The sequence below is a fragment of the Rhinopithecus bieti genome, unplaced genomic scaffold, assembly GCF_001698545.2.
Source record: "Rhinopithecus bieti isolate Rb0 unplaced genomic scaffold, ASM169854v2 scaffold_13195, whole genome shotgun sequence".
Taxonomy (NCBI): domain Eukaryota; kingdom Metazoa; phylum Chordata; class Mammalia; order Primates; family Cercopithecidae; genus Rhinopithecus; species Rhinopithecus bieti.
Window position 1 is genome coordinate 391,897 of NW_016807329.1, and position 20,607 is coordinate 412,503.

General features: G+C 42.3%; 1 protein-coding gene across 4 annotated transcripts in view; it reads left to right on the forward strand.

Annotated features, from left to right (window-relative positions):
• PRKDC (protein kinase, DNA-activated, catalytic subunit) overlaps window positions 1-20,607 on the forward strand; it is a 186,751-nt gene that overhangs the window by 141,575 nt on the left and 24,569 nt on the right. For all 4 annotated transcript variants that reach the window (XM_017881346.1, XM_017881348.1, XM_017881345.1 and 1 more), the window contains exons 69-73: window positions 9,869-10,058; window positions 13,436-13,610; window positions 16,249-16,442; window positions 17,258-17,438; window positions 18,538-18,698. In XM_017881346.1, the coding sequence (XP_017736835.1) occupies window positions 9,869-10,058; window positions 13,436-13,610; window positions 16,249-16,442; window positions 17,258-17,438; window positions 18,538-18,698 (901 nt within the window). The remainder of the gene's footprint in view (window positions 1-9,868; window positions 10,059-13,435; window positions 13,611-16,248; window positions 16,443-17,257; window positions 17,439-18,537; window positions 18,699-20,607) is intronic.

Genomic DNA, 20,607 nt, shown 5'->3' on the forward strand with positions numbered 1-20,607 from the left:
TCTCCACTGTATGATGCCATTTATTTATTTATTTTTCCTTTCCAACTAACAAATAAATGTGGGAGCTGCTTTGAGACATACAGATGTCCTGCTTCTCCTAAGACTTACCCCTCCATATTTCGCATTTGTGGATGACTCCTGGCCCAAACCAGTGTTGGCAATAATGGTTGCAAAATAGTAACTTCTAACTCTACCATTCATTTATATTACTCTACATCTTATTGTAGGCAGGCACCCTCCCTTCTGTTTACGTACTTATTTACTTTTTAAAGATTATCAATAAAGACTCAGGGATTCCAATTTTATTTAGTGGGATATAACCTACTACTGTCCTTATTTATTTTGTGTTCAATTATCTCAGATTTGGCCAGCAGGCTCCCCTTTAAACTGGCAAATCAGGCTCATCTTACCTGTTTTCCCCTGTTTTCTTTTAGAAATGTTACGGATTTAGGTCTCTGATGCATTGGAAGAAAATTTTTGTAAATGGTGTGAGGTAGGGGTAGCTGTTTACTTTTTCCATATAGATATCTATCTAGCCCCATTTGTTCAAAAATCTTTCATAATTGAGTCGCCTTGGCAATTTTTTGGAAACTCAGTTGACCACGTATGTGTGGGTCTATTTCTGGATGCTCTGTTGTAGCCCTTGCTTTGTGGGTTTTTTTTTTTTTTCACAATAGCAAACTGTCTTCATTTCTATCACTTTATAGTACATTTTGAAGTCAGATAGGATGAGTTCTCAAACTTTTCTTTTTTTTGAGACAGGGTCTTACTCTGTCACTCGATCATGACTCATTGCAGTCTCAACCTCCCAGGCTCAAGCAGTACTCCCACTTCAGCCTCTCAAGTAGCTGGGACCACAAGTGTACGCCACCATGCCTGGCTAATTTTTTTGTCTTTTTTTGTGGAGACAGGGTTTCACTATGTGCCCAGGATGGTATGGAACTCCAGGGCTCAAGCAATCTGCCCATCTCAGCCTCCCAACATGCTGAGATTACAGGCAGGAACCATGGCACCTGGCTCAACTTTGCTTTTCTTTATGAAAACTACTTTATTTTAGTTGATTTGCATTTATATTTACATTTTAGAATCTGCTTGTCAATTTCTATAAAGAAAACAGCTGAGATTTTACTGGGACTGTATTGACTATAGTTCAGTTTAGGGGAGTTGCTATCTTAACAATATAAAGTTATCCAGTTCATTAATATGACATATCTATGTTAATTTAGATATCTTTAATTTCAGTGATTTGTATTTTTTCAGTATGGAGATCTTGGATGTCTTTTGTGATTTATTCCTAAGTATTTTATGTTTTTTTGGCACTATTATAAATGGATTTATTTTCAAAATTGTATCATATTTTCCAATTATTTGCTGCTAATGTAAATTGCTTTTTATATATTAACTTTGTATCTTTGCTAACTTGGTAGTTTTAGTTCTTGTTTTGCAGATTCTCTGGGATTTTCTATCATATCTGCATATAGGGTCACCTTTCTTTCTGAACTTTATGCCATTTATTTCATTTTCCTGCTTTGTTAAAACCATGAGGACCTCAAGTACAATCTTGAATATAAGTGGTAAAATGAGCATCTTAGTCTTATTCTTGATGTTAGAGAAGACAAGTCACTCATTCAGCTTTAAAAAATGGTAATGGTTTTGTAAATGCCTTTTATCAGACTGAGGAAGTTCCCTTCTATTCCTGGTTTTCTGAGAGTTTTATTATGAACGCGTGTTGAATTTTATCAAACAATTTTCTGCATCAGCTTAATCATATTGTTTTTCTCCTTTATTGTGTTTATGAAGTATTACTTTGCTGCTTTTTAAATATGAAGTCAGTCTTGCATTCTTGGAGTAAACCCAATATGGTCATGATGATCCCTTAAGGATTTTAGCATCTATATCGAAGTGGGATATTGGTCTGTAATTTTCTTTTTTGTAATATCTTCATCAGGTTTTGGTATTAGGGTTATCATGGACTCATAAGATGAGTAAGGCATGTTTCCTTCTCTATTTTAAAAAGAAGTTTATGGCCAGGCGTGGTGGCTCACGCCTGTAATTCCAGCACTTTGGGAGGCTGAGGTGGGCGGATCACCTGAGGTCAGGAGTTCAAGACCAGCCTGACAAATATGGACAAAACTCGTCTCTACCAAAAATATAAAATTAGCCGAGCATGGTGGCGCATGCCTGTAATCCTAGCTACTCAGAGGCTGAGGCAGGAGAATCTCTTGAACCCGGAAGGCAGAGGTTGTGGTGAGGCAAGATTGTACCATTATACTCCAGCCTGGGCAACAAGAGCAAAACTCCGTCTCTAAAGGGGGAGAAAAATTATATAAGATCCTCATTATTTCATACTTGAATATTTGATAGGATTCACAGTGAAACCTATCCTATTTGGGCATGGGTTTTCCCTTAGGGAAGATTTTTGATAATGTATATAATTTCCTTAGTCGATACTGATAGAGAATTTATTTATTTATTTATTTATTTTATTTATTTATATTTTTTGAGACAGAGTCTCACTCTGTCGCCCAGGCTGGAGTGCAGTGGCGCGATCTTGGCTCACTGCAAGCTCCACCTCCCAGGTTCATGCCATTCTCCTGCGTCAGCCTCCCGAGTAGCTAGAACTACAGGCACCTGCCACCACGCCCGGCTAATTTTTTTATTTTTTATTTTTTTTGTTTAGTAGAGACGGGGTTTCACTGTGTTAGCCAGGATGGTCTCGATATCCTGACCTTGTGATCCGCCCACCTTGGCCTCCCAAAGTGCTGGGATTACAGGCATGAGCCACTGCGCCCGTCCGAGAATTTAAACTTTCTGTTTCTGGCTGTGAATGGTGACTCGCGCCTGTAATCCCAGCACTTTGGGAGGCCTAGGTGAGCGGATCATTTGAGGTCAGGAGTTGGAGACCAGCCTGGCCAATATGGTGAAGCCCTGCCTCTACTAAAACTACAAAAATTAGCTGGACGTGGTGGTGGGCACCTGTAGTCCCAGCTACTCGGGAGGCTGAGGCAGGATAATCGCTTGAACCCAGGAGGTGGAGGTTGCAGTGAGCAGAGATCGTGCCACTGCATTCCAGCCTGGGAAACAGAGCAAGATTCTGTCTCAAAAAATATATATGTATATATTTCTTTTGTGTCATTTTGTTAAATTGTACTTTTCAATCACTTTGTCCATTTTCTTTTTAAATTTCTGCCTTCCTTCCTTGTTTTTTAAAGTAAATTTGTCCATTTCATCAACGTCATCAAATTGTTGGTATAACAGTCCACATTATTCTCATCCTTTTTATTGTTTGTAGTGTCTGTGGAGGGAACCCCTTTTTCATTCCACATATTGGTTATTTGTGTTCTCTTTTTTAACACTTGATTCATCTGGGTAAAAGTTTGTCAGTTTTGTTCCTCTTTTTCAAAGGACCAGTTTTTGACTTTGTTGATTTTCTTTATTATCTGTTTTCTATTTAATTGATTTCTAGTATCATCTTTACTATTTTTTTCTTTTCCTCTTACTTTGTATTTGCTTTTCTTTTTCTTGTTTCGGCAGAAACTGTTGATTTTATACCTTTTCTTCCTTGTAATATAAGCATTTAAAGTTACATGTGTCCCTCTAAAGTACTGCTTGCTGCATTCTGCAAATTTTGGTATGTCATTCAGTTCAACGTATTTTCTAATTCTCATGTAACTTGAGCCATTAAATATTTAAAAGTGTTTTAATTTCCAAATACCTGGGTTTTCTATCTTAGTGATTTCTAAATTCCACTGTGGTCAGAAAACACCCTCTGTATGGTTTCGTTCCTTTTAAATTTTATTGAGACTTCTTTTATGTGCCAACATATAGTCTATGTAAATACCCAATACGCATGTAAATTTGAAAATTTTGTATATTCTGCAGTTCCTGGGTATCAGGTTTTATAAATTTCAGTGAGATCAAGGTAGTCAGGGATACTTTTCAGATCTGCTGTCTTTTTACTGTTTGTTTGTGTAGTTCCATCACTGCTGAGATAAGGATGTCAAAATCTCCTGTGATTGTAGAATTGTCTATTTCTCCCTTTAATTCTGTGTAGTTTTACGTACTGTATTTTGATTCTGTTATTAGGCACATACACATGAATAACTGCTGTCTTCCTGATGAAATTATTTATTTGTTTTTATTATACTTTAAGTTCTGGGGTACATGTGCAGAACGTGCAAGTTTGTTACATAAGTATACACATGCCATGGTGGAAATACTTTTTTTTGAGATGGAATTTTGCTCTTGTTGCCCAGGCTGGAGAGCAGTGGCATGATCTTGGCTCACTGCAACCTGCACCCCCTCAGATTCAAGCCATTCTCCCCCCTCAGCCTCCCAAGTAGCTGGGATTTACAGGCATGTGCCACCACACCCAGCTGATTTTGTATTTTTAGTAAAGATGGGGTTTTGCCATGTTGGTCAGGCTGGTTTCGAACTCCTAACCTCAGGTGATCTGTCCACCTCGGCCTTCCAAAGTGCTGGGATTACAAGCATGAGCCACCATGCCCTGTCAAAATACTCCTTTTATCTTTATGAAGTAATGATATATTGATGTGTGTGTGGATGGATTTCATGTATGTTTATGAAGTAACATATAATGAAAACACCACTAGATAATATTGTACTTCAAACAGTCATACATATTCTAAAGAACATATGTGGTTTTTGTCACGTATTCTTTAGAACGTAAGTATATGTCTTTTATTATACTTACCACTCTGTACTCATCATTTATTCCTAAGACCCAAGTTTTTCTCTTGTGTCATTTTCCTTTAGACTGAAAATCTTCCTTTAGCAGTTCTTGTAATGCAGGTCTACTTGTGATGAACTCTTGTTAGTTTTTTCCTTCTCTGAAGATATCTTTATTTCTGTGTCATTCTTGAAGGTCACTTTCTCAGAATGTAGAATCTGGGTAGATTCTCCCTGCCCCTTGTAGTATCTTTTGGCCGCTATGTCTCTGAAGATGATGTCCTCGCTATTCCTGTTATTGTGGCTCATATGTGATGTGTCATGTTTTTCTGGCTGCTTTCAGAATTTTTTTCTTTATCATTGGTTATCAGCAGTTTGATGATGATGTGTCTAGGCCTGGTTCTGTTTGAATTTGTCCCATCTAAAGTTCACTGACTTTCTTGAATCTGCACATTTTTGTCACCAAATTTGGGGAGTTTTTGGTCATTGTGTTTCTTCAAATACTTTTTGTCCCAATTTCTCTTGGTCTCGTGGGAATCCAGTTAGACATACGTCATGCCTTTTGACATTGTTCCATAAGTTCCTGACTCTGTTCATTTTTATTCATTCTTTTTGTTGTTTATTCATAAGATTAGATAATTTCTATTGATTTGTCTTCAATCTTACCCTTGCTTTATTTTGCTTACTCGTTCTTCTAGGAAGTCCGTCTAGTGACTATTTTATCTTAGGTATTATATTTTGCAGTTGTAAAATTTCCATTTGGTTTATTAAAAAATATTTCCTCTTTTTCTGCTGAGATACTCACCCTTTCATTTATTGCATGTGTTTTTTTCTTGACCTCCTGGAGCATAGTTAAAATAGCTGCTTTAAGGTCCTTATATTATCATTCCAACATATGGGTCAGCATAGAGTTAGCGTCCATTTTCTGTTGAGATGGATACATTCTCCTGATTCTTTTTATCAGTTAATTTTTGAATGTAATTTATGAATATAGTAGTCCCTTCTTATCTGTAGGAGATACGTTCATAGATCCCCAGTGGAATCCTGAAACCATGGGTAATACCAAACCTTATGTATACTGTTTTTTTCCTATACATACACACATATGATAAAGTTTAATTTATAAATTAGGCACAGTAAGTAACAATAATAACAATAATAAAATAGAATAATTCAAACAGTATACTATAATAAAAGTTATGTGAATGTGGTCTGTCTCTCTCAAAATATCTTATTGCACTATATCTCCAGTAACTGAAGCCAGGGAAAGCAAAACTGCAAGTAAGATAAGGAGAACTACTGGATTCTCTTGCGTAGATGCTGACTTATAATTCTCTAGCTGGCGATCTGTTTAGATAGTAGGCTCTGTCTTGCCTTTTGTTGATTGAAACCTCAGTTCCTTTCCAAACCTATGCTGTTTTGAGTCTGTCTGTACATGCATACTTCAGGGCAGCCTGAGTCTGGTGGGTTCATGTGCAGAACTAGAGGATTTTTCTCTGGTTCTCTCCCCTCCAGGATTCTCCCTGTAGCACCTGTCTGCCTGGGCTCCTTTTCTTGTTCCCCTGGGTAGAATGCAGCAGGCTTGCCTTAAGGATCTCAATCACATTGCCACCACACTCCACAGGGTCAAAAGGGAATAAAACAGAGAGGAAACAGGAAGCCCATCCCAATAGCAGATCCTCCCAGTTTTGATTCCCTGCACATACAGTCTGCCATCTTTTATTCACTCAGAGTTCTTGGGGAGTTGTATTTTATCCAGTTTCTAGTTGTTGTCAGCAGAGGATAGGCCCCAAGGGGTTCCCAGTGCCATACCAGAGCCAGACTCTGTTGTTTTTAGAAAAGATGGTTCTCGGCCGGTCGCGGTGGCTCAAGCCTGTAATCCCAGCACTTTGGGAGGCTGAGACGGGCGGATCACGAGGTCAGGAGATCGAGACCATCCTGGCTAACACGGTGAAACCCCGTCTCTACTAAAAAATACAAAAAACTAGCCGGGCGAGGTTGCGGGCGCCTGTAGTCCCAGCTACTCGGGAGGCTGAGGCAGGAGAATGGTGTAAACCCAGGAGGCGGAGCTTGCAGTGAGCTGAGATCCGGCCACTGCACTCCAGCCTAGGCGGCAGAAAAGAAAAGAAAAGATGGTTCTCTTCTTGGTTTGTTCTCTCTGATTTGATGTGAGAACATGTCATGCAGTGTAACTGTTCTCTGTGTTTGTTTAATTTGTTCCCTCTGTCTGGGACTCTCTTGTCAACTCTACTCCTAAAATTGCATGCACTTTCACAGCCCAAGGGAGTCTGTCTCATTCTGTGGATGTTCCCACCTCCCTTTCCTGAAATACCAAGCACTTTATTCACACTGGTAGGAGACATTTATGGATTTAGTAATTCATTATTTATTGAAATGTTAATCTAGTACCTACTTGTATTTATTGTTATGATTAAAAACAGTGAAAGCTTAAAATCAGTGGCAGCTTTGGGGAATGAGCCAGCACTGTGGTTGGTGCGGGGATGAGGAGCACAGAGCAGTGTGGTAAGAATAGGAAATGGCCAGCGAGGCTTGTATCTTGGGAGTAACAAAAAAAGAGGGAAAAGGAAAAAGAGATGTGAAACATGATGGTTTATCTGCCTACAGTGTTTCTTTCTCCCCTCCCCTCCCCTCTCCTCTTCTTTCCTCTCCTTTTTTCCTTTCCTTTTCTTCTTTCCTTTCTTTCCATGCACAGGGTCTTGCTCTGCCACCCAGGCTGGAGTGCAGTGGTGCAGTCATAGCTCACTGCAGCCTCAAACTCCTGAGCTCAGGCGATCCTCCTGTGTAGCTGGAAATACAGGCTCATGCCACCATGCCCAGCTAATTTTTACATTTTTTTGTAGAGATGAGGTATCACTATGTTGCCCAGGGTGTTCTCGAACTCCCTGGCCATAGTGTTTCTAAGAAATTGGAAATCAGTTCCTGGAAGAATAACAGAAATTTACTTGATTGTTGATCAGGGATGAGCTTTATATATTAGGGCCCTTTGTCAGTGTTACTAATATTAATGGAAATAAAATTACTTGGACAGAGTCATACATGTAAATTATGATTCAAATAAAAATAATTTTGAAGTTGGGTATGGAGGCACGCACCTATTGTTTCAGCTTCTTGGGAGGCTGAGGCAGGAGGATTGCTTGAGCCCAGGAATTCAAGGCTGTAGTGTGCTATGATTACATCTGTGAATAACTACTGCACTACAGCCTGGGCAACATAGTGAGTCCTGTTTCTAAAATAATAATTTAGTAGCAACCTAGACTTACCTTTTAAATTTTCGTGGTTGGGCATGGTGGCTCATACCTGTAATCCCAGCCTTTAGGAGGATTCCTTGAACCCAGGAGTTTGAGACCAGCCTGGCAACATAGCAAGCCCCTGTTTCTACAAAAAAAATGTAAAACTTAGCTTGATGCGGTAGCATGCACCTATAACCAACCCCAGCTATTTGGGAGGCTGAGGGAAGAGGACTGTGTGACTTTAGGAGGTCGAGGCTGCAGTGATCTGTGGTTGCACCACTACGCTCCAACATGGGCAACAGAGCAAGACCCTGTCTCAAAAAAATAAATAAAAAGAAAAAATTTTCAGTGATTATAAACTGTTTACTGTTACATATTTATCACCTTAAGTTGGGACATATAAGTAGGAAAATGGCTCAACACAGGGTATGATACCCATTCTTCAAAAGATAAAATATAGGCCAGACATGATAGCTCACTCCTGTAATCCCAGCACTTTGGGAGGCCAAGGTAGGCAAATTGCTTGAACTCAGGAGTTCAGAACCAGCCTGGGCAACACGATGAAACCACGATTCCACAAAAAAAAAAAAGAATTAGCTGGGTATGGTGACCTGCGCCAATAGCCCCAGCTACTCAGAAGGCTGAGGTAGGAGGTTGGCTTGAGCCCGGGAGGTGGAGCTTGCAGTGAGTTGAGCACTGCACACCAGCCTGGGTGACAGAGCCATACTCTGTCTTCAAAAAAAAAGAAAAGAAAATGGTGAGGTTGAACATTTTATTCTGTGTAACTGGAAGCATTGAGTGATGTATGAAAAGTACTGTTAAAATATCACTGGTAGCCGGGCATGGTGGCTCACTCCTGTAATCCCAGCACTTTGAGAGGCTGAGGCGGGCAGATCATGAGGTCAGGAGTTCAAGACCAGCCTGGCCAAGATGGTGAAACCCCATCTCTACCAAAAATACAAAAATTAGCTGGGCGTGGTGGCACGCACCTGTAATCCCAGCTACTCAGGAAGCTGAGGCAGGAGAATCACTTGAACCCAGGAGGCAGAGGTAGCAGTGAGCTGAGATCGTGCCACTGCGCTCCAGCCTGGGTGACAGAGGGAGACTCTGTCTTAAAAAAAAAAAAAAAAAATTATATATATCTCATTGGTGATCTTTAAGGAGTTGTTTTATGCAAATGGAGAGTAAGTCAATACCTAGAGTGTATATTTTTGGTTTTAAATGTGAACAAAGGCTGGGTGTAGTGGCTCACACCTGTGTCCCAGCACTTTGGGAGGCCAGAGCAGGTGGATCACCTGAGGGTCAGGAGTTCGAGAGCAGCCTGGCCAACATGGTGAAACCCCCTCTCTACTAAAAATACAAAAATTATCCGGGGGTGGTGGTGCACGCCTGTAGTCCCAGCTGCTCAGTAGGCTGAGGCAGGAAAATTGCTTGAACCCGGGAGGTGGAGGTTGCAGTAAGTCGAGATCATGCCACTGCACTCCAGCCTGGGTGACAGAATGAGACTCCATCTCGGAAAAAAAAAAAAGGGTAGACCGAGCACGGTGGCTCACGCCTGTAATCCCAGCACTTTGGGAGGCCGAGGCGGCCGGATCACGAGATCAGGAGAACGAGGCCATCCTGGCTAACATGGTGAAACCCTGTCTCTACTAAAAATACAAAAAATTAGACAGATGTGGGGGCGGGCACCTGTAGTCCCAGCTACTCAGGAGGCTGAGGCAGGAGAATGATGTGAACCTGGGAGGCGGAGCATGCAGTGAGCCTAGATCGCGCCACTGCACTCCAGCCTGGGCGACAGAGTGAAACTCATCTCAAAAAAAAAAAAAAAAAGAACAAACATTTACTAAGGTGTAGAATTTCTGCCTGTAATTGCTACCCAGAAGCTTCCTATTCCTGAGTCTGACATTGTCTCATTTTTCTTTGTGTAGATGTTTCTTTCTCAGCAAAATAGAGGAGAAGCTTACCCCTCTTCCAGAAGATAATAGTATGAATGTGGATGAAGATGGAGACCCCAGTGACAGGATGGACGTGCAAGAGCAGGAAGAAGATATCAGCTCCCTGATCAGGAGCTGCAAGTTTTCCATGAAAATGAAGATGGTAGACAGTGCCCGGAAGCAGGTGAGTACTCATGTCTGTCTTTCCTGCTCTGTCACAGGATTTTGCTAAATTAGCTTTTCTCTAATTTTAGCTTTTCTTTATAGTCTGAACCTTAAAATAATTGAGTAGGTGTTTTTTTTTTCTCTCTTTATAAGTAAACTGGGCTGGGTGCAGTGGCTCACACCTGTAATCTCAGCACTTTGAGAGGCCAAGGCAGGCGGATCACTTGAGCCCAGGAGTTAGAGACCAGCTTGGGCGACAGAGTGAGAACCTGTCTCAAAAAAAAAGGAAACTTGAAGGAGCACTTATTCAAAAGTCTCCAGAAAGCCTCTAGAGTTTATTATATTCCTGTTAATCATTTCAAAATGAATCCTTACCAGTTAGTTACAAATTATTTTTAGGTTTACTTTGTAGGAATTATCGTTTAATACTAGGACCCTTTCTTGATATTAAGTATATACATTGCTTAAAAATTGCATGTAATCTATTTAAATGTATATAATTTTTAAACATACTACGGAAGCTTGCTATGTTAATGACCCTATATCAGTTGCTATTGCAAGGCAAAGGATGATATTCTAGTAGAAATAATATTTCTTTTTTGTAGGTTTAAATGCTCATTTATAGATTTTTCTTTGGATGAGTGTAATATCAAGTAAGAATTTTTATATTGCAAATAACAGAAAATCCAATTAGAGGCAGGCAGAGCAGGAACTGGGTGAGAGAAGAACAGGGTGTGGCCAGAAGGGGTGATCTGAACTAAAGGATTTAGTGGTGAGGGAGTTGGGGTCATGCGGAGAGGACCCCAGTGTAGTTAGGAAACTGGCACGATGAGGGGAAAGACATGTTCCCTGCCATTATTACTGTCTAGTGAGAGTGGGGGCTGCACACATGATGACAACAGCACTGGTGGGCAAAGAAGAGAGATGTCAGCAAAGCCTGGTGGGCGCAGGGAAGAGAAGAGCTTCCACCTTGGACAGGGAGGTGTCTGGGGAAGGGGGCTGTGATTTAGGGTAGGCTTTATGGGTATGGAAAGATTTGCGCATGGAGAGGAGAAAGGTATTCCAGGAGTCACGCACACAGAAACATGAAAGTGAGAAACAGAATGCAGAGTCTTACGCTGGGTTTACAGAGGGCGAGAGACTGCGTCCTTGCAGGGTTCAGGAGGCCATTGAAGGTTCCATGCATGCTGGCCAGTTGTAAGCTGTGTGGGAGATTGACAGCTCTGGGGAAAGCAAAGACAGAGAAAGACCAGGAAGCTCCACATTAGGGGAGTGGGGTGGGAGTGAGCAGGGCAAGAGAGGTGCTCTGTAAGGAGATCCAGGACAACCCGAGGTGACAGGAGTGATGAGAGTGTCTGGCTGGGAACAACTTGGATTTCTCTCCTGGGTGGTTGAAAGGGCAGTAATTAGGAAAACCAAAGTCTGATGAAAATGGCTTTTGAAGCTTGAGAGAGAATTAGAGGTGTAGATTTAAGAAGACATTATATAAGCAACTAAAAAATAGGTCAATTGTATTCAGAATTAAAACTATCGTGCATTACCTGAGATGGCTGGAAGCAAACACACAGATGACAAACCTTGGAGAAGATGTGGGAAACTGGAAACCTTCTGAACTGCTGGTGGGAATGTAAAATGGTGCATCTGCTGTGGAAAACAGTCTGGCATTTCCTCAAAAAGTTAAGCATAGAGGCTGGTCCAAGTGCAGTGGTTTTTACAATTAATTGATCACAACCATTTACCAGATTTCTTTGTTGATTCTCCACTTCTGATGCTTCACTTGACTATACTTAAAAAAAAATAAATGTCGAGGCTGGGCCCTCACGCTTGTAATCCCAGCACTTTGGGGAGGCCGAGACAGGTGGATCACCTGAGGTCAAGGGTTCAAAACCAGCCTGACCAACATGGTGACACCCCGTCTCTACTAAAAATACAAAAATTAGCCGGACTTGGTGGCACATGCCTGTAATCCCAGCTACCCAGGAGGCTGAGGCAGGAGAATCACTTGAACCTGGGAGATGGAGGTTGCAGAGAGCTAAGATTGTGCGACTGTGCTCCAGCCTGGGTGACAAGAGCAAAACTTTGCCTCAAACAAACAAACAAACAAAAACAGTTGAACCTAGAGTTACCTTATGACACAGCAATTACACTCCCAGACCCATGAGAAACAAAAGCTTAAGTTCACATGGAAATTAATACACAAATGTTGACAGGAACATTATTCAAAATAGCTGGAAGGTGGCAGCAACCCAAATAAGATGTGGCATGTCCAGCCAGGTGCAGTGGCTCAGGCCTGTAATACCAGCACTTTGAGAGGCCGAGGCGGGCGGATCACTTGAAGTCAGAAGTCCGAGACCAGTCTGGCCGACATGGAGAAACTCCGTCTCTACTAAAAATACAAAAATTAGCCGGGCGTGGTAGCACATGCCTGTAATCCCAGGTACTTGGGAGACTGAGGCAGGAAAATTGTTTGAACTCAGGAGGCACAGGTTGCAATGAGCTGAGATCACGCCATTGCACTCCAGCCTGGGCGATGAGTGAAACTCCATCTCAAAAAAAAAAAAAAAAAAGTGGCATGTCCGTGCAATGGAGTATTATTCAGCCATAAAGAGGAAAGAAGAGCTGACAGGTGCTACAACGTGCATGAACCTGTAAAACATCATGCTAAGTAAAAGAAGATGCCATCACCACTTATTTTCTGATACCATTGTTACAAAATGTCTGGTGTAGGCAAATCCATAGAGAAAGGAAGGAAATTTATGGTTTCCAATGGCTGGGTAGTAACTCAGAACAAACAGTGAGTTTCTTTTTGGGGTAATGAAAATGTTCTGGAATTAGGGGTGGTGGTTGCACAACTTTGTAAATATACTCAAAATACTGAATTGTACCCACCCTGCCCCACCTTGTTTTTTTTGTTTGTTTGTTTGTTTTTTTTTTTTTTTTTTGAGATAGTCTTGCTCTGTTTCCCAGGGTAGAGTACACAGCAACTCACTGCAGCCTCAACCTCCCAGGTTCAAGTGATCCTACTACCTTAGTGTCCAGAGTAACTGGGACTACAGGCACGAGCCATGGTGCTGGCTAATTTTAAAAATTTTTTTAGAGGCAGGGTCTCATTATGTTGCCTAGTCTGGTTTGAGACTCCTAGACTCAGGTAATCCTCCCTCCTTGGCCTTCCAAAATGCTGGGATTACAGGCCTGAGCCACTAAACCTGGCCTGAATTGTACTCTTTAAATATGAATTATATCCCAGTGATACATTTAGAGACATAATTGAAGCTAAAGAAATAGATTTGTTACTCTCCGGTGGATTGTGTCGTGCAAAGGGGGAAGCAGGCCAGTTTGAAACTTCTGTCACTTGTGTATCATCATACCACCTTCTCTCTTTTTCTATTAATACAGAACAATTTCTCACTTGCCATGAAACTACTGAAGGAGCTGCATAAAGAGTCAAAAACCAGAGACGATTGGCTGGTGAGCTGGGTGCAGAGCTACTGCCGCTTGAGCCACTGCCGGAGCCGGTCCCAGGGCTGCTCTGAGCAGGTGCTCACTGTGCTGAAAACAGTCTCTTTGTTGGGTAAGTTGACCACTTTTATCCACATACATCTTTAGAGGGCTGTGTTATATTGTCTTACATATCTTCTTATTCTTTGTGCTGCATCATCTGACATTTGGGAGGTAAATCTTTGCAGTAATTTTAGTGAATATAGCAAAGTGAGCCAGAGAATGATAGTTTAATTATTTTGAAAACTTTGTTTGCATATAAGATATAAACAAACATGAAAAGCCATTTCAGCCTGGGTGCAGTGGCTCACGCCTGTAATCCCAGCAGTTTGGGTGGCCAAGGTGGGTGGATCACGAGGTCAGGAGATTGAGAACATCCTGGCCAACATGGTGAAACCCCATCTCTACTAAAAAAAAAATTAGGCCGGGCACGGTGGCTCACACCTGTAATCCCAGCACTTCGGGGGGCTGAGGCGGGTGGATCATGAGGTCAGGAGATTGAGACCATCCTGGCTAACAAAGTGAAACCCTGTGTCTACTGAAAATACAAAAAAATTACGCCAGGTTTGGTGGTGGGCGCCTATAGTCCCAGCTACTTAGGAGGCTGAGGCAGGAGAATGGCGTGAACCCGGGAGATGGATCTTGCAGTGAGCTGAGATCGTGCCACTACACTCCAGCCTGGGCGATAGAGCAGGACTCCATCTCAAAAAAAAGAAAAACAAAAACAAAAGCAAAACTACCTGGGCGTGGTGGCAGGCACCTGTCTGTAGTCCCAGCTGCTCTGGAGCCTGAGGCAGGAGAATCGCTTGAACCTGGCAGGTGGAGGTTGCAGCGAGCCCAAATCGCGCCACTGCACTCCAGCCTGGTTGACAAGAACAAAACTCCGTCTCAAAAAAAAAAAAAAAAAAAGCTATTTCCTCCTAAAATAATGTAGTCTTTAAGACTACATTAAAGGAGGAAAGCTTTCTTGGGCAGGTTTGGGTCTTGTCCCCTGCTCTGTTGCCCTGTGTCTGAGGATGTGTGCTAGTATTCTGATCAGGCATGATCCAGCTGGGTTCCCAGACCAGCTCTGAAGTATCAGCCTCAATAAAGGTGTCTAGGGGAGAAGCACTCTTTTACACTGATCCCAGGAGGAGAAGATCATTCTAGTTGGACTTGTTGGCATGCACCCTTTGTCCCAGCTACTGGGGAGCCTGAGGCGGGAGGATGGCTTGAGATCAGGAGTTCGAGGCTGCGTTGAGCCATGATTTGCCTGTGTGAGTTGCCACTGTATTCTGGCCTGGGCAACATAGTGAGACCCTGTGTCTAAAAAAAGAAGAAGAAAATTATCCTGATTATTGCTACATAATTATATGGGTTTTTTTGAGGGGAGGAGGAGGAGTTTGCTAATGTTAATATTAGTGTCCATATACCGATATAATAATAATTACACAGTTAGAGTATGGTTGTAGTTCATAACAGCCTTGCATGATAAGCAGGGCCAGTAGTTGTGATCCTGTATGTGAGATAACTCTGGCAGAGAACTGTCAGACCATAGGCAAGGAGGGCATGTGGTTGATCAGGCCTCCTAGTTTCAACACTGTTACCGCACGTCTGGACGCTGCAGACTTAACCAGCGCTGATCCAGCTCCTTGCCCAGAACCACACAGTCACAGCAGAACTAGAACTTTAAATGCAGCAGTGCCTGTTGCTTCATTTGCTGTGGGCCACAGTGCCAATTTAAAGACCTACTCTGGATTATTAATTTATGTACAAACACAGTACCCGTTTCCTATTCTTTATAACAGAATTAGGTGCTTTGAAAAATTGCAGAATGATGATGCTTGAATAAAAAGTTAATTAATGAAAGTTTCAATTGCTTAGTCTCTGTGGACTTTGATACAGTTTCTTCTTTTTTTTTTTTGCGACGGAGTCTCGCTCTGTGGCCCAGGCTGGAGTGCAGTGGCCGGATCTCAGCTCACTACAAGCTCTGCCTCCCGGATTTACGCCATTCTCCTGCCTCAGCCTCCCAAGTAGCTGGGACTACAGGCGCCCGCAACCTCGCCCGGCTAGTTTTTTGTATTTTTTAGTACAGACGGGGTTTCACCGTGTTTAGCCGGGATGGTCTCGATCTCCTGACCTCGTGATCCGCCCGTCTCGGCCTCCCAAAGTGCTGGGATTACAGGCTTGAGCCACCGCGCCCGGCTGATACAGTTACTTCTAACAAAGAACATTTTTCATTAATATGTGAGTTTAAGAAATTCCCTAGCCAGTATTTGAAGTCAGTTTCTTATACTTTCAATATTTATTTTTATTAATTTATTAATGGAAAACTTTAGGCCAAGCACGGTGGGTCATACTTGTAATCTCAGCATTTTGGGAGGCCAAAGTGGGAGGATTGCTTGAACTCAGGAGTTCGAGACCAGCCTGGGCAACATGGCAAAACCCCATCTCTACCAAAAATACAAAAAATAGCCTGGCATAGTGGTACAAGCCTATAGTCCCAGCTAATTGGGAGGTTGAGGTGGGATGATCGCTTGAGCCCGGGAGGCAGAGGTTCCAGTGAGCCAAGATCGTGTCATTGCACTCCAGCCTGGGTAACAGAGGGAGACCCTGTTCCAAAAACAAAAGAAAACTTTTGTAGACAATGAATTTCTTCTTATTAATTACACACACACACATACACACAGTGTTTGTTTTTGTTTTGTTTGTTTGTTTTTTTAATCCAACAGATGAGAACAACGTGTCAAGCTACTTAAGCAAAAATATTCTGGCTTCCCGTGACCAGAACATTCTCTTGGGTACAACTTACAGGATCATAGCTAATGCTATCAGCAGTGAGCCAGCCTGCCTTGCTGAAATTGAGGAGGACAAGGCTAGAAGAATCTTAGAGCTTTCTGGATCCAGTTCAGAGGATTCGGAGAAGGTAATACTGGAAGAATGTTTTATGCTAGTGTGCTGTGTATGTCTTCAATGTGCAGTGTTCAGGCTACAGGAAAGTAATAGGGTATTGCTTTGTGTTTTTAAAATATATTTGACAGTTATGCACAGCCAATTTTCTTATGTGGAAAATTGACATTCTTTGTGCTTCCTATTTATTTGAATGATACAAATTTTTTAATATTAAAAGTCATGAATTTTAATTTTTTTTGGATTGAAAGAACTGTGGACAGTTCTTTTATGACTTTTGTTTATTAAATATCCCCACCCATCACCATTCAGACGTCCCACTAGCTTACGGAACAAATCAGCCTTTTCTGCTTTTTTATTTAGTGCCTGCTTTGCTTAGCTTCCTGCCGATTATTTTGTTTTTTCAATAGTTACCTGCTTCCTTCTCATTCACTATGTCCTGCCTCACCTCAGTTGTGGGGCCTTCTCTTTTCCCTCCATGATGCTACCAGCGTCTGCAGGACACTGAGGGCAGGAGCCAACTTCCATCTCCCTCTTATATTCCCGACAGCCATGCACTCCACTGACCAGACCCAGCTCTGTGTTGCTTGTGCACCATCTGGCCTGCACTGGGCTTGCATTTTTGTTTGGCCAGTTGTTATGTGCTGAGGATCTTACTGGAATTGCTTGCTCCTTCACAGCCAGTGTGGACTCTTGTTTTTCCAGTTCCATAGCTTCAGTGTTATTTTGGAACTGTTGATCCATTTATGTGTCATGAGTCACAAATGGAAAGCAGAATTCTTTGAGAAAACTTCAGTCATGCTCATGGGTTGAGGTCTCTGTGAATTCCAGGTGATCGCGGGTCTGTACCAGAGAGCATTCCAGCACCTCTCTGAGGCTGTGCAGGCAGCTGAGGAGGAGGCCCAGCCTACCTCCTGGAGCTGTAGGCCTGCAGCTGGGGTGATTGATGCTTACATGACGCTGGCAGATTTCTGTGACCAACAGCTACGCAAGGAAGAAGAGAATGCATCAGGTGAACTGCAAAATTAAAAAGCTAGTGTTCCATTATGTCAGCATAAAGTCTTATGAATTTTGTACATACTTTTGGTCTCCTATTTGTTTTCAAATTACAAATATTTTGAAAATCCTATTGTCTTTTTAAGAGACAATGGCAGCCAGGTGCAGTGGATCACTTGAGGCCAGGAGTTTGAGACCAGCCTGGCCAACGTGGTGAAACCCCAACTCTACTAAGAATACAAAACAGTTAGCTGGGTGTGGTGGCCCATGCCTGTAGTCCCAGCTGCTCAGGAGGCTGGGGCAGGAGAATCGCTTGAACCCAGGAGGCAGAGGTTGCAGTGAGCTGATACTGCACCACTGCACACCAGCCTGGGTGACAGAGTGAGACTCCGTCTCAAAAAAAAAAAAAAGAGAAAGAGAGACAATGGCCTCTCTAAGCAACATGACCTACAGTTAAATGGAGTCAAGTGGTCCTCTCTTTCCATTTGTTTAATTTATACTTTGATATTTTGCTTGCAGCTTCAATATTACTGGCTCATGTGGCCTGCTTCATGCTCCTGGAATAAATTCAGTGACCACCAACTGCCCCTTGTGTTCCCAGCCCAGGATTCAAACTGTGCTTCGTGCAGAATGGGTACTCTAATGGAAGGATTTGGCTTCAGGATAGATACAAAACTGTACCTGGTGTTTGTTGGTGTACAGTGGTAGTTAAGAAAAGAACAATGGCCGGGTGCAGTGGCTCACGCCTGTAATCCCAGCACTTTGGGAGGCCGAGGTGGGCGGATCACGAGGTCAGGAGATCGAGACCATCCTGGCTAGCATGGTGAAACCCCCATCTCTACTAAAAATACAAAAAAATTAGCCGGGTGTGGTGGCAGCTACACGGGAGGCTGAGGCAGAAGAATGGCTTGAACCCAGGAGGTGGAGCTTGCAGTGAGCCAAGATCACACCACTGCACTCCAGCCTAGGCAAGAGAGCGAGATTCCGTCTCAACAACAACAAAAAAAGACACTAAAAAATACAAGGCAAAAAGGGAACATGTTAACATTTAAGGTCATAGTTTATGGATAAGTGGATATATTGACCATTGCTCTCTTCTTTGGTGTCATTGATAGTTACTGATTCTGCAGAACTGCAGGCGTATCCAGCACTTGTGGTGGAGAAAATGTTGAAAGCTTTAAAATTAAATTCCAGTGAAGCCAGATTGAAGTTTCCTAGATTACTTCAGATTATAGAACGGTATCCAGAGGAGACTTTGAGTCTCATGACAAAAGAGGTTGGTGTCTTTATTCGACTTGGCGGTAAGGAACTTTACAGAATGTAAAGATACACTTATTTATATCCAAACGCGTTAATGTGTACAGTGCGTGTATTATAGCTTTTCCCAGCCAGCTGTGAATTCTGCTACATTCTGAGGACATAGGTAATTTAAAGCTGCAAAAATGAGTTTTCGCATTTACCCATTTTCCTCTGTGGGTGTTGATAAGAACACTGTGTTTGAACAAGGACCCAGAGAGTTGGAGGCGGGGTGACTGTGGCCAGTCACATTTGCTGTGCCCAGTGCTCACCTGTCATTTAGCCCAGAGGGAGTGAGCAAGTTCAGCTTGCATCCCACCTCCCAGGAGCACAACACCTTCCAGCAGCACGGTGTCCGGAGGGGTCTGGGACCTGTGAGCAGGAGTGAGGGGTCAGTGTGTGGACATGGGAGGAACCCGCACCCCTCCACATGACCTGCCCCTTGGCCCCACCAAGGGCTGCCCCGCCAGTTGCACTCCTGTCCTTTGGGCTCTGTCTGTGTGCAGGAGGGCTCCACTGACTTCATTTGCAAAGTGCAGAGCCTCTGAAAGACTTCGTAGTTGACTTTTATAGACATGTAACTGGAAGACAGGGCCAAGCTTTGAGTTGAAAATGTAATAGTTCACAAAGGGTTACATGGTTCGTTCTCTATTAGCTTTGCATGGTGAGTTTTTAAATAATGTTGATCTCTGGGCTGCGGGGACCCAGTTTGACTTTTAGGGCCCTAACCACTCCCTCTACCTTTTTCTGCATTCTGAATAGTAGACTTTCTCAGTAGGTATTAAACAGGTTAAGGTAAATTCAGAAATGCAACATGTATGTGTTTTTCTTCAAGGTAAGTGAGCAAATAATTAAATAACTTCATTATGATTTTGTTTTTTTCCAATATAATATAATATTTATACATGATAAAAACAGCATTTGAATTTGTGAGGACATAAAGTATTCACTCCGCGTTGTCAAAACACCCAGTAGACACGTGCAGTGGAGCCGGTAGCCTGTCTATGAGCTTACGTGAGCTGTGTGAACTGATCCATCCTCACACGTCATGCTGTCCTCAGTGCACACTTGCACTCAGGAAGCTTGTCCATACTCAAGCCTCACGCCAGCATTCCAAACACATCAGATTTTATCTTCAGAATGATACCTTAAAAGTATCAGAGGAAAATGTGAACACATTTTTTTAAATGGTCTTGGAACGAAGAAAGAAAAACCAGAATCCATGAAGCAAAATAGTTTGACTTCTATACAGAAAAAGAAAAGAAGTACTTCTATACAGAAAAGAAAATACCGTATACAAAGTTAAAAAAATAAAAACCCAGGCGCAGTGGCTCACCCCTGTAATCTCAGCACTTTGGGAGGCCGAGGCGGGTGGATCACAAGGTCAGCAGTTCAAGACCAGCCTGACCAACATGGTGAAACCCTACTAAAAAAAACAAAAATTAGCTGGGCGTGGTGACGGGTGCCTGTAAACCCAGCTACTTGGGAGGCTGAGGCAGGAGAATCACTTGAACCCGGGAGGTGGAGGTTGCAGTGAGCCGAGATCACGCCACTGCCCTCTAGCTTGGATGACAGAGCAAGACTCTGTCTTAAAAAAAAGCAATCAACCAAAAAAAAAAAAAGAAAAACGTTTGCAACACATACAAGAAACAGAAAGCTGACATTGGCTTTCTGTTTCATTCAAAATAAATGGTCACAACAGACCAGTAGAAAATGGTGAGAGGAAATGCATGCGTGATTAAAGGACGTAAGGCAAATAAACATGGAACATTCAGCCTCACTAATAATGAAACGTGAAAATTTAAATTAGACGTTTTTCACTTCTGATTGACAGTGATTTTTTTTTTTTTTTTTTTTTTTTTTTTTTTTTTTTTTTTTTTTTTTTTTTT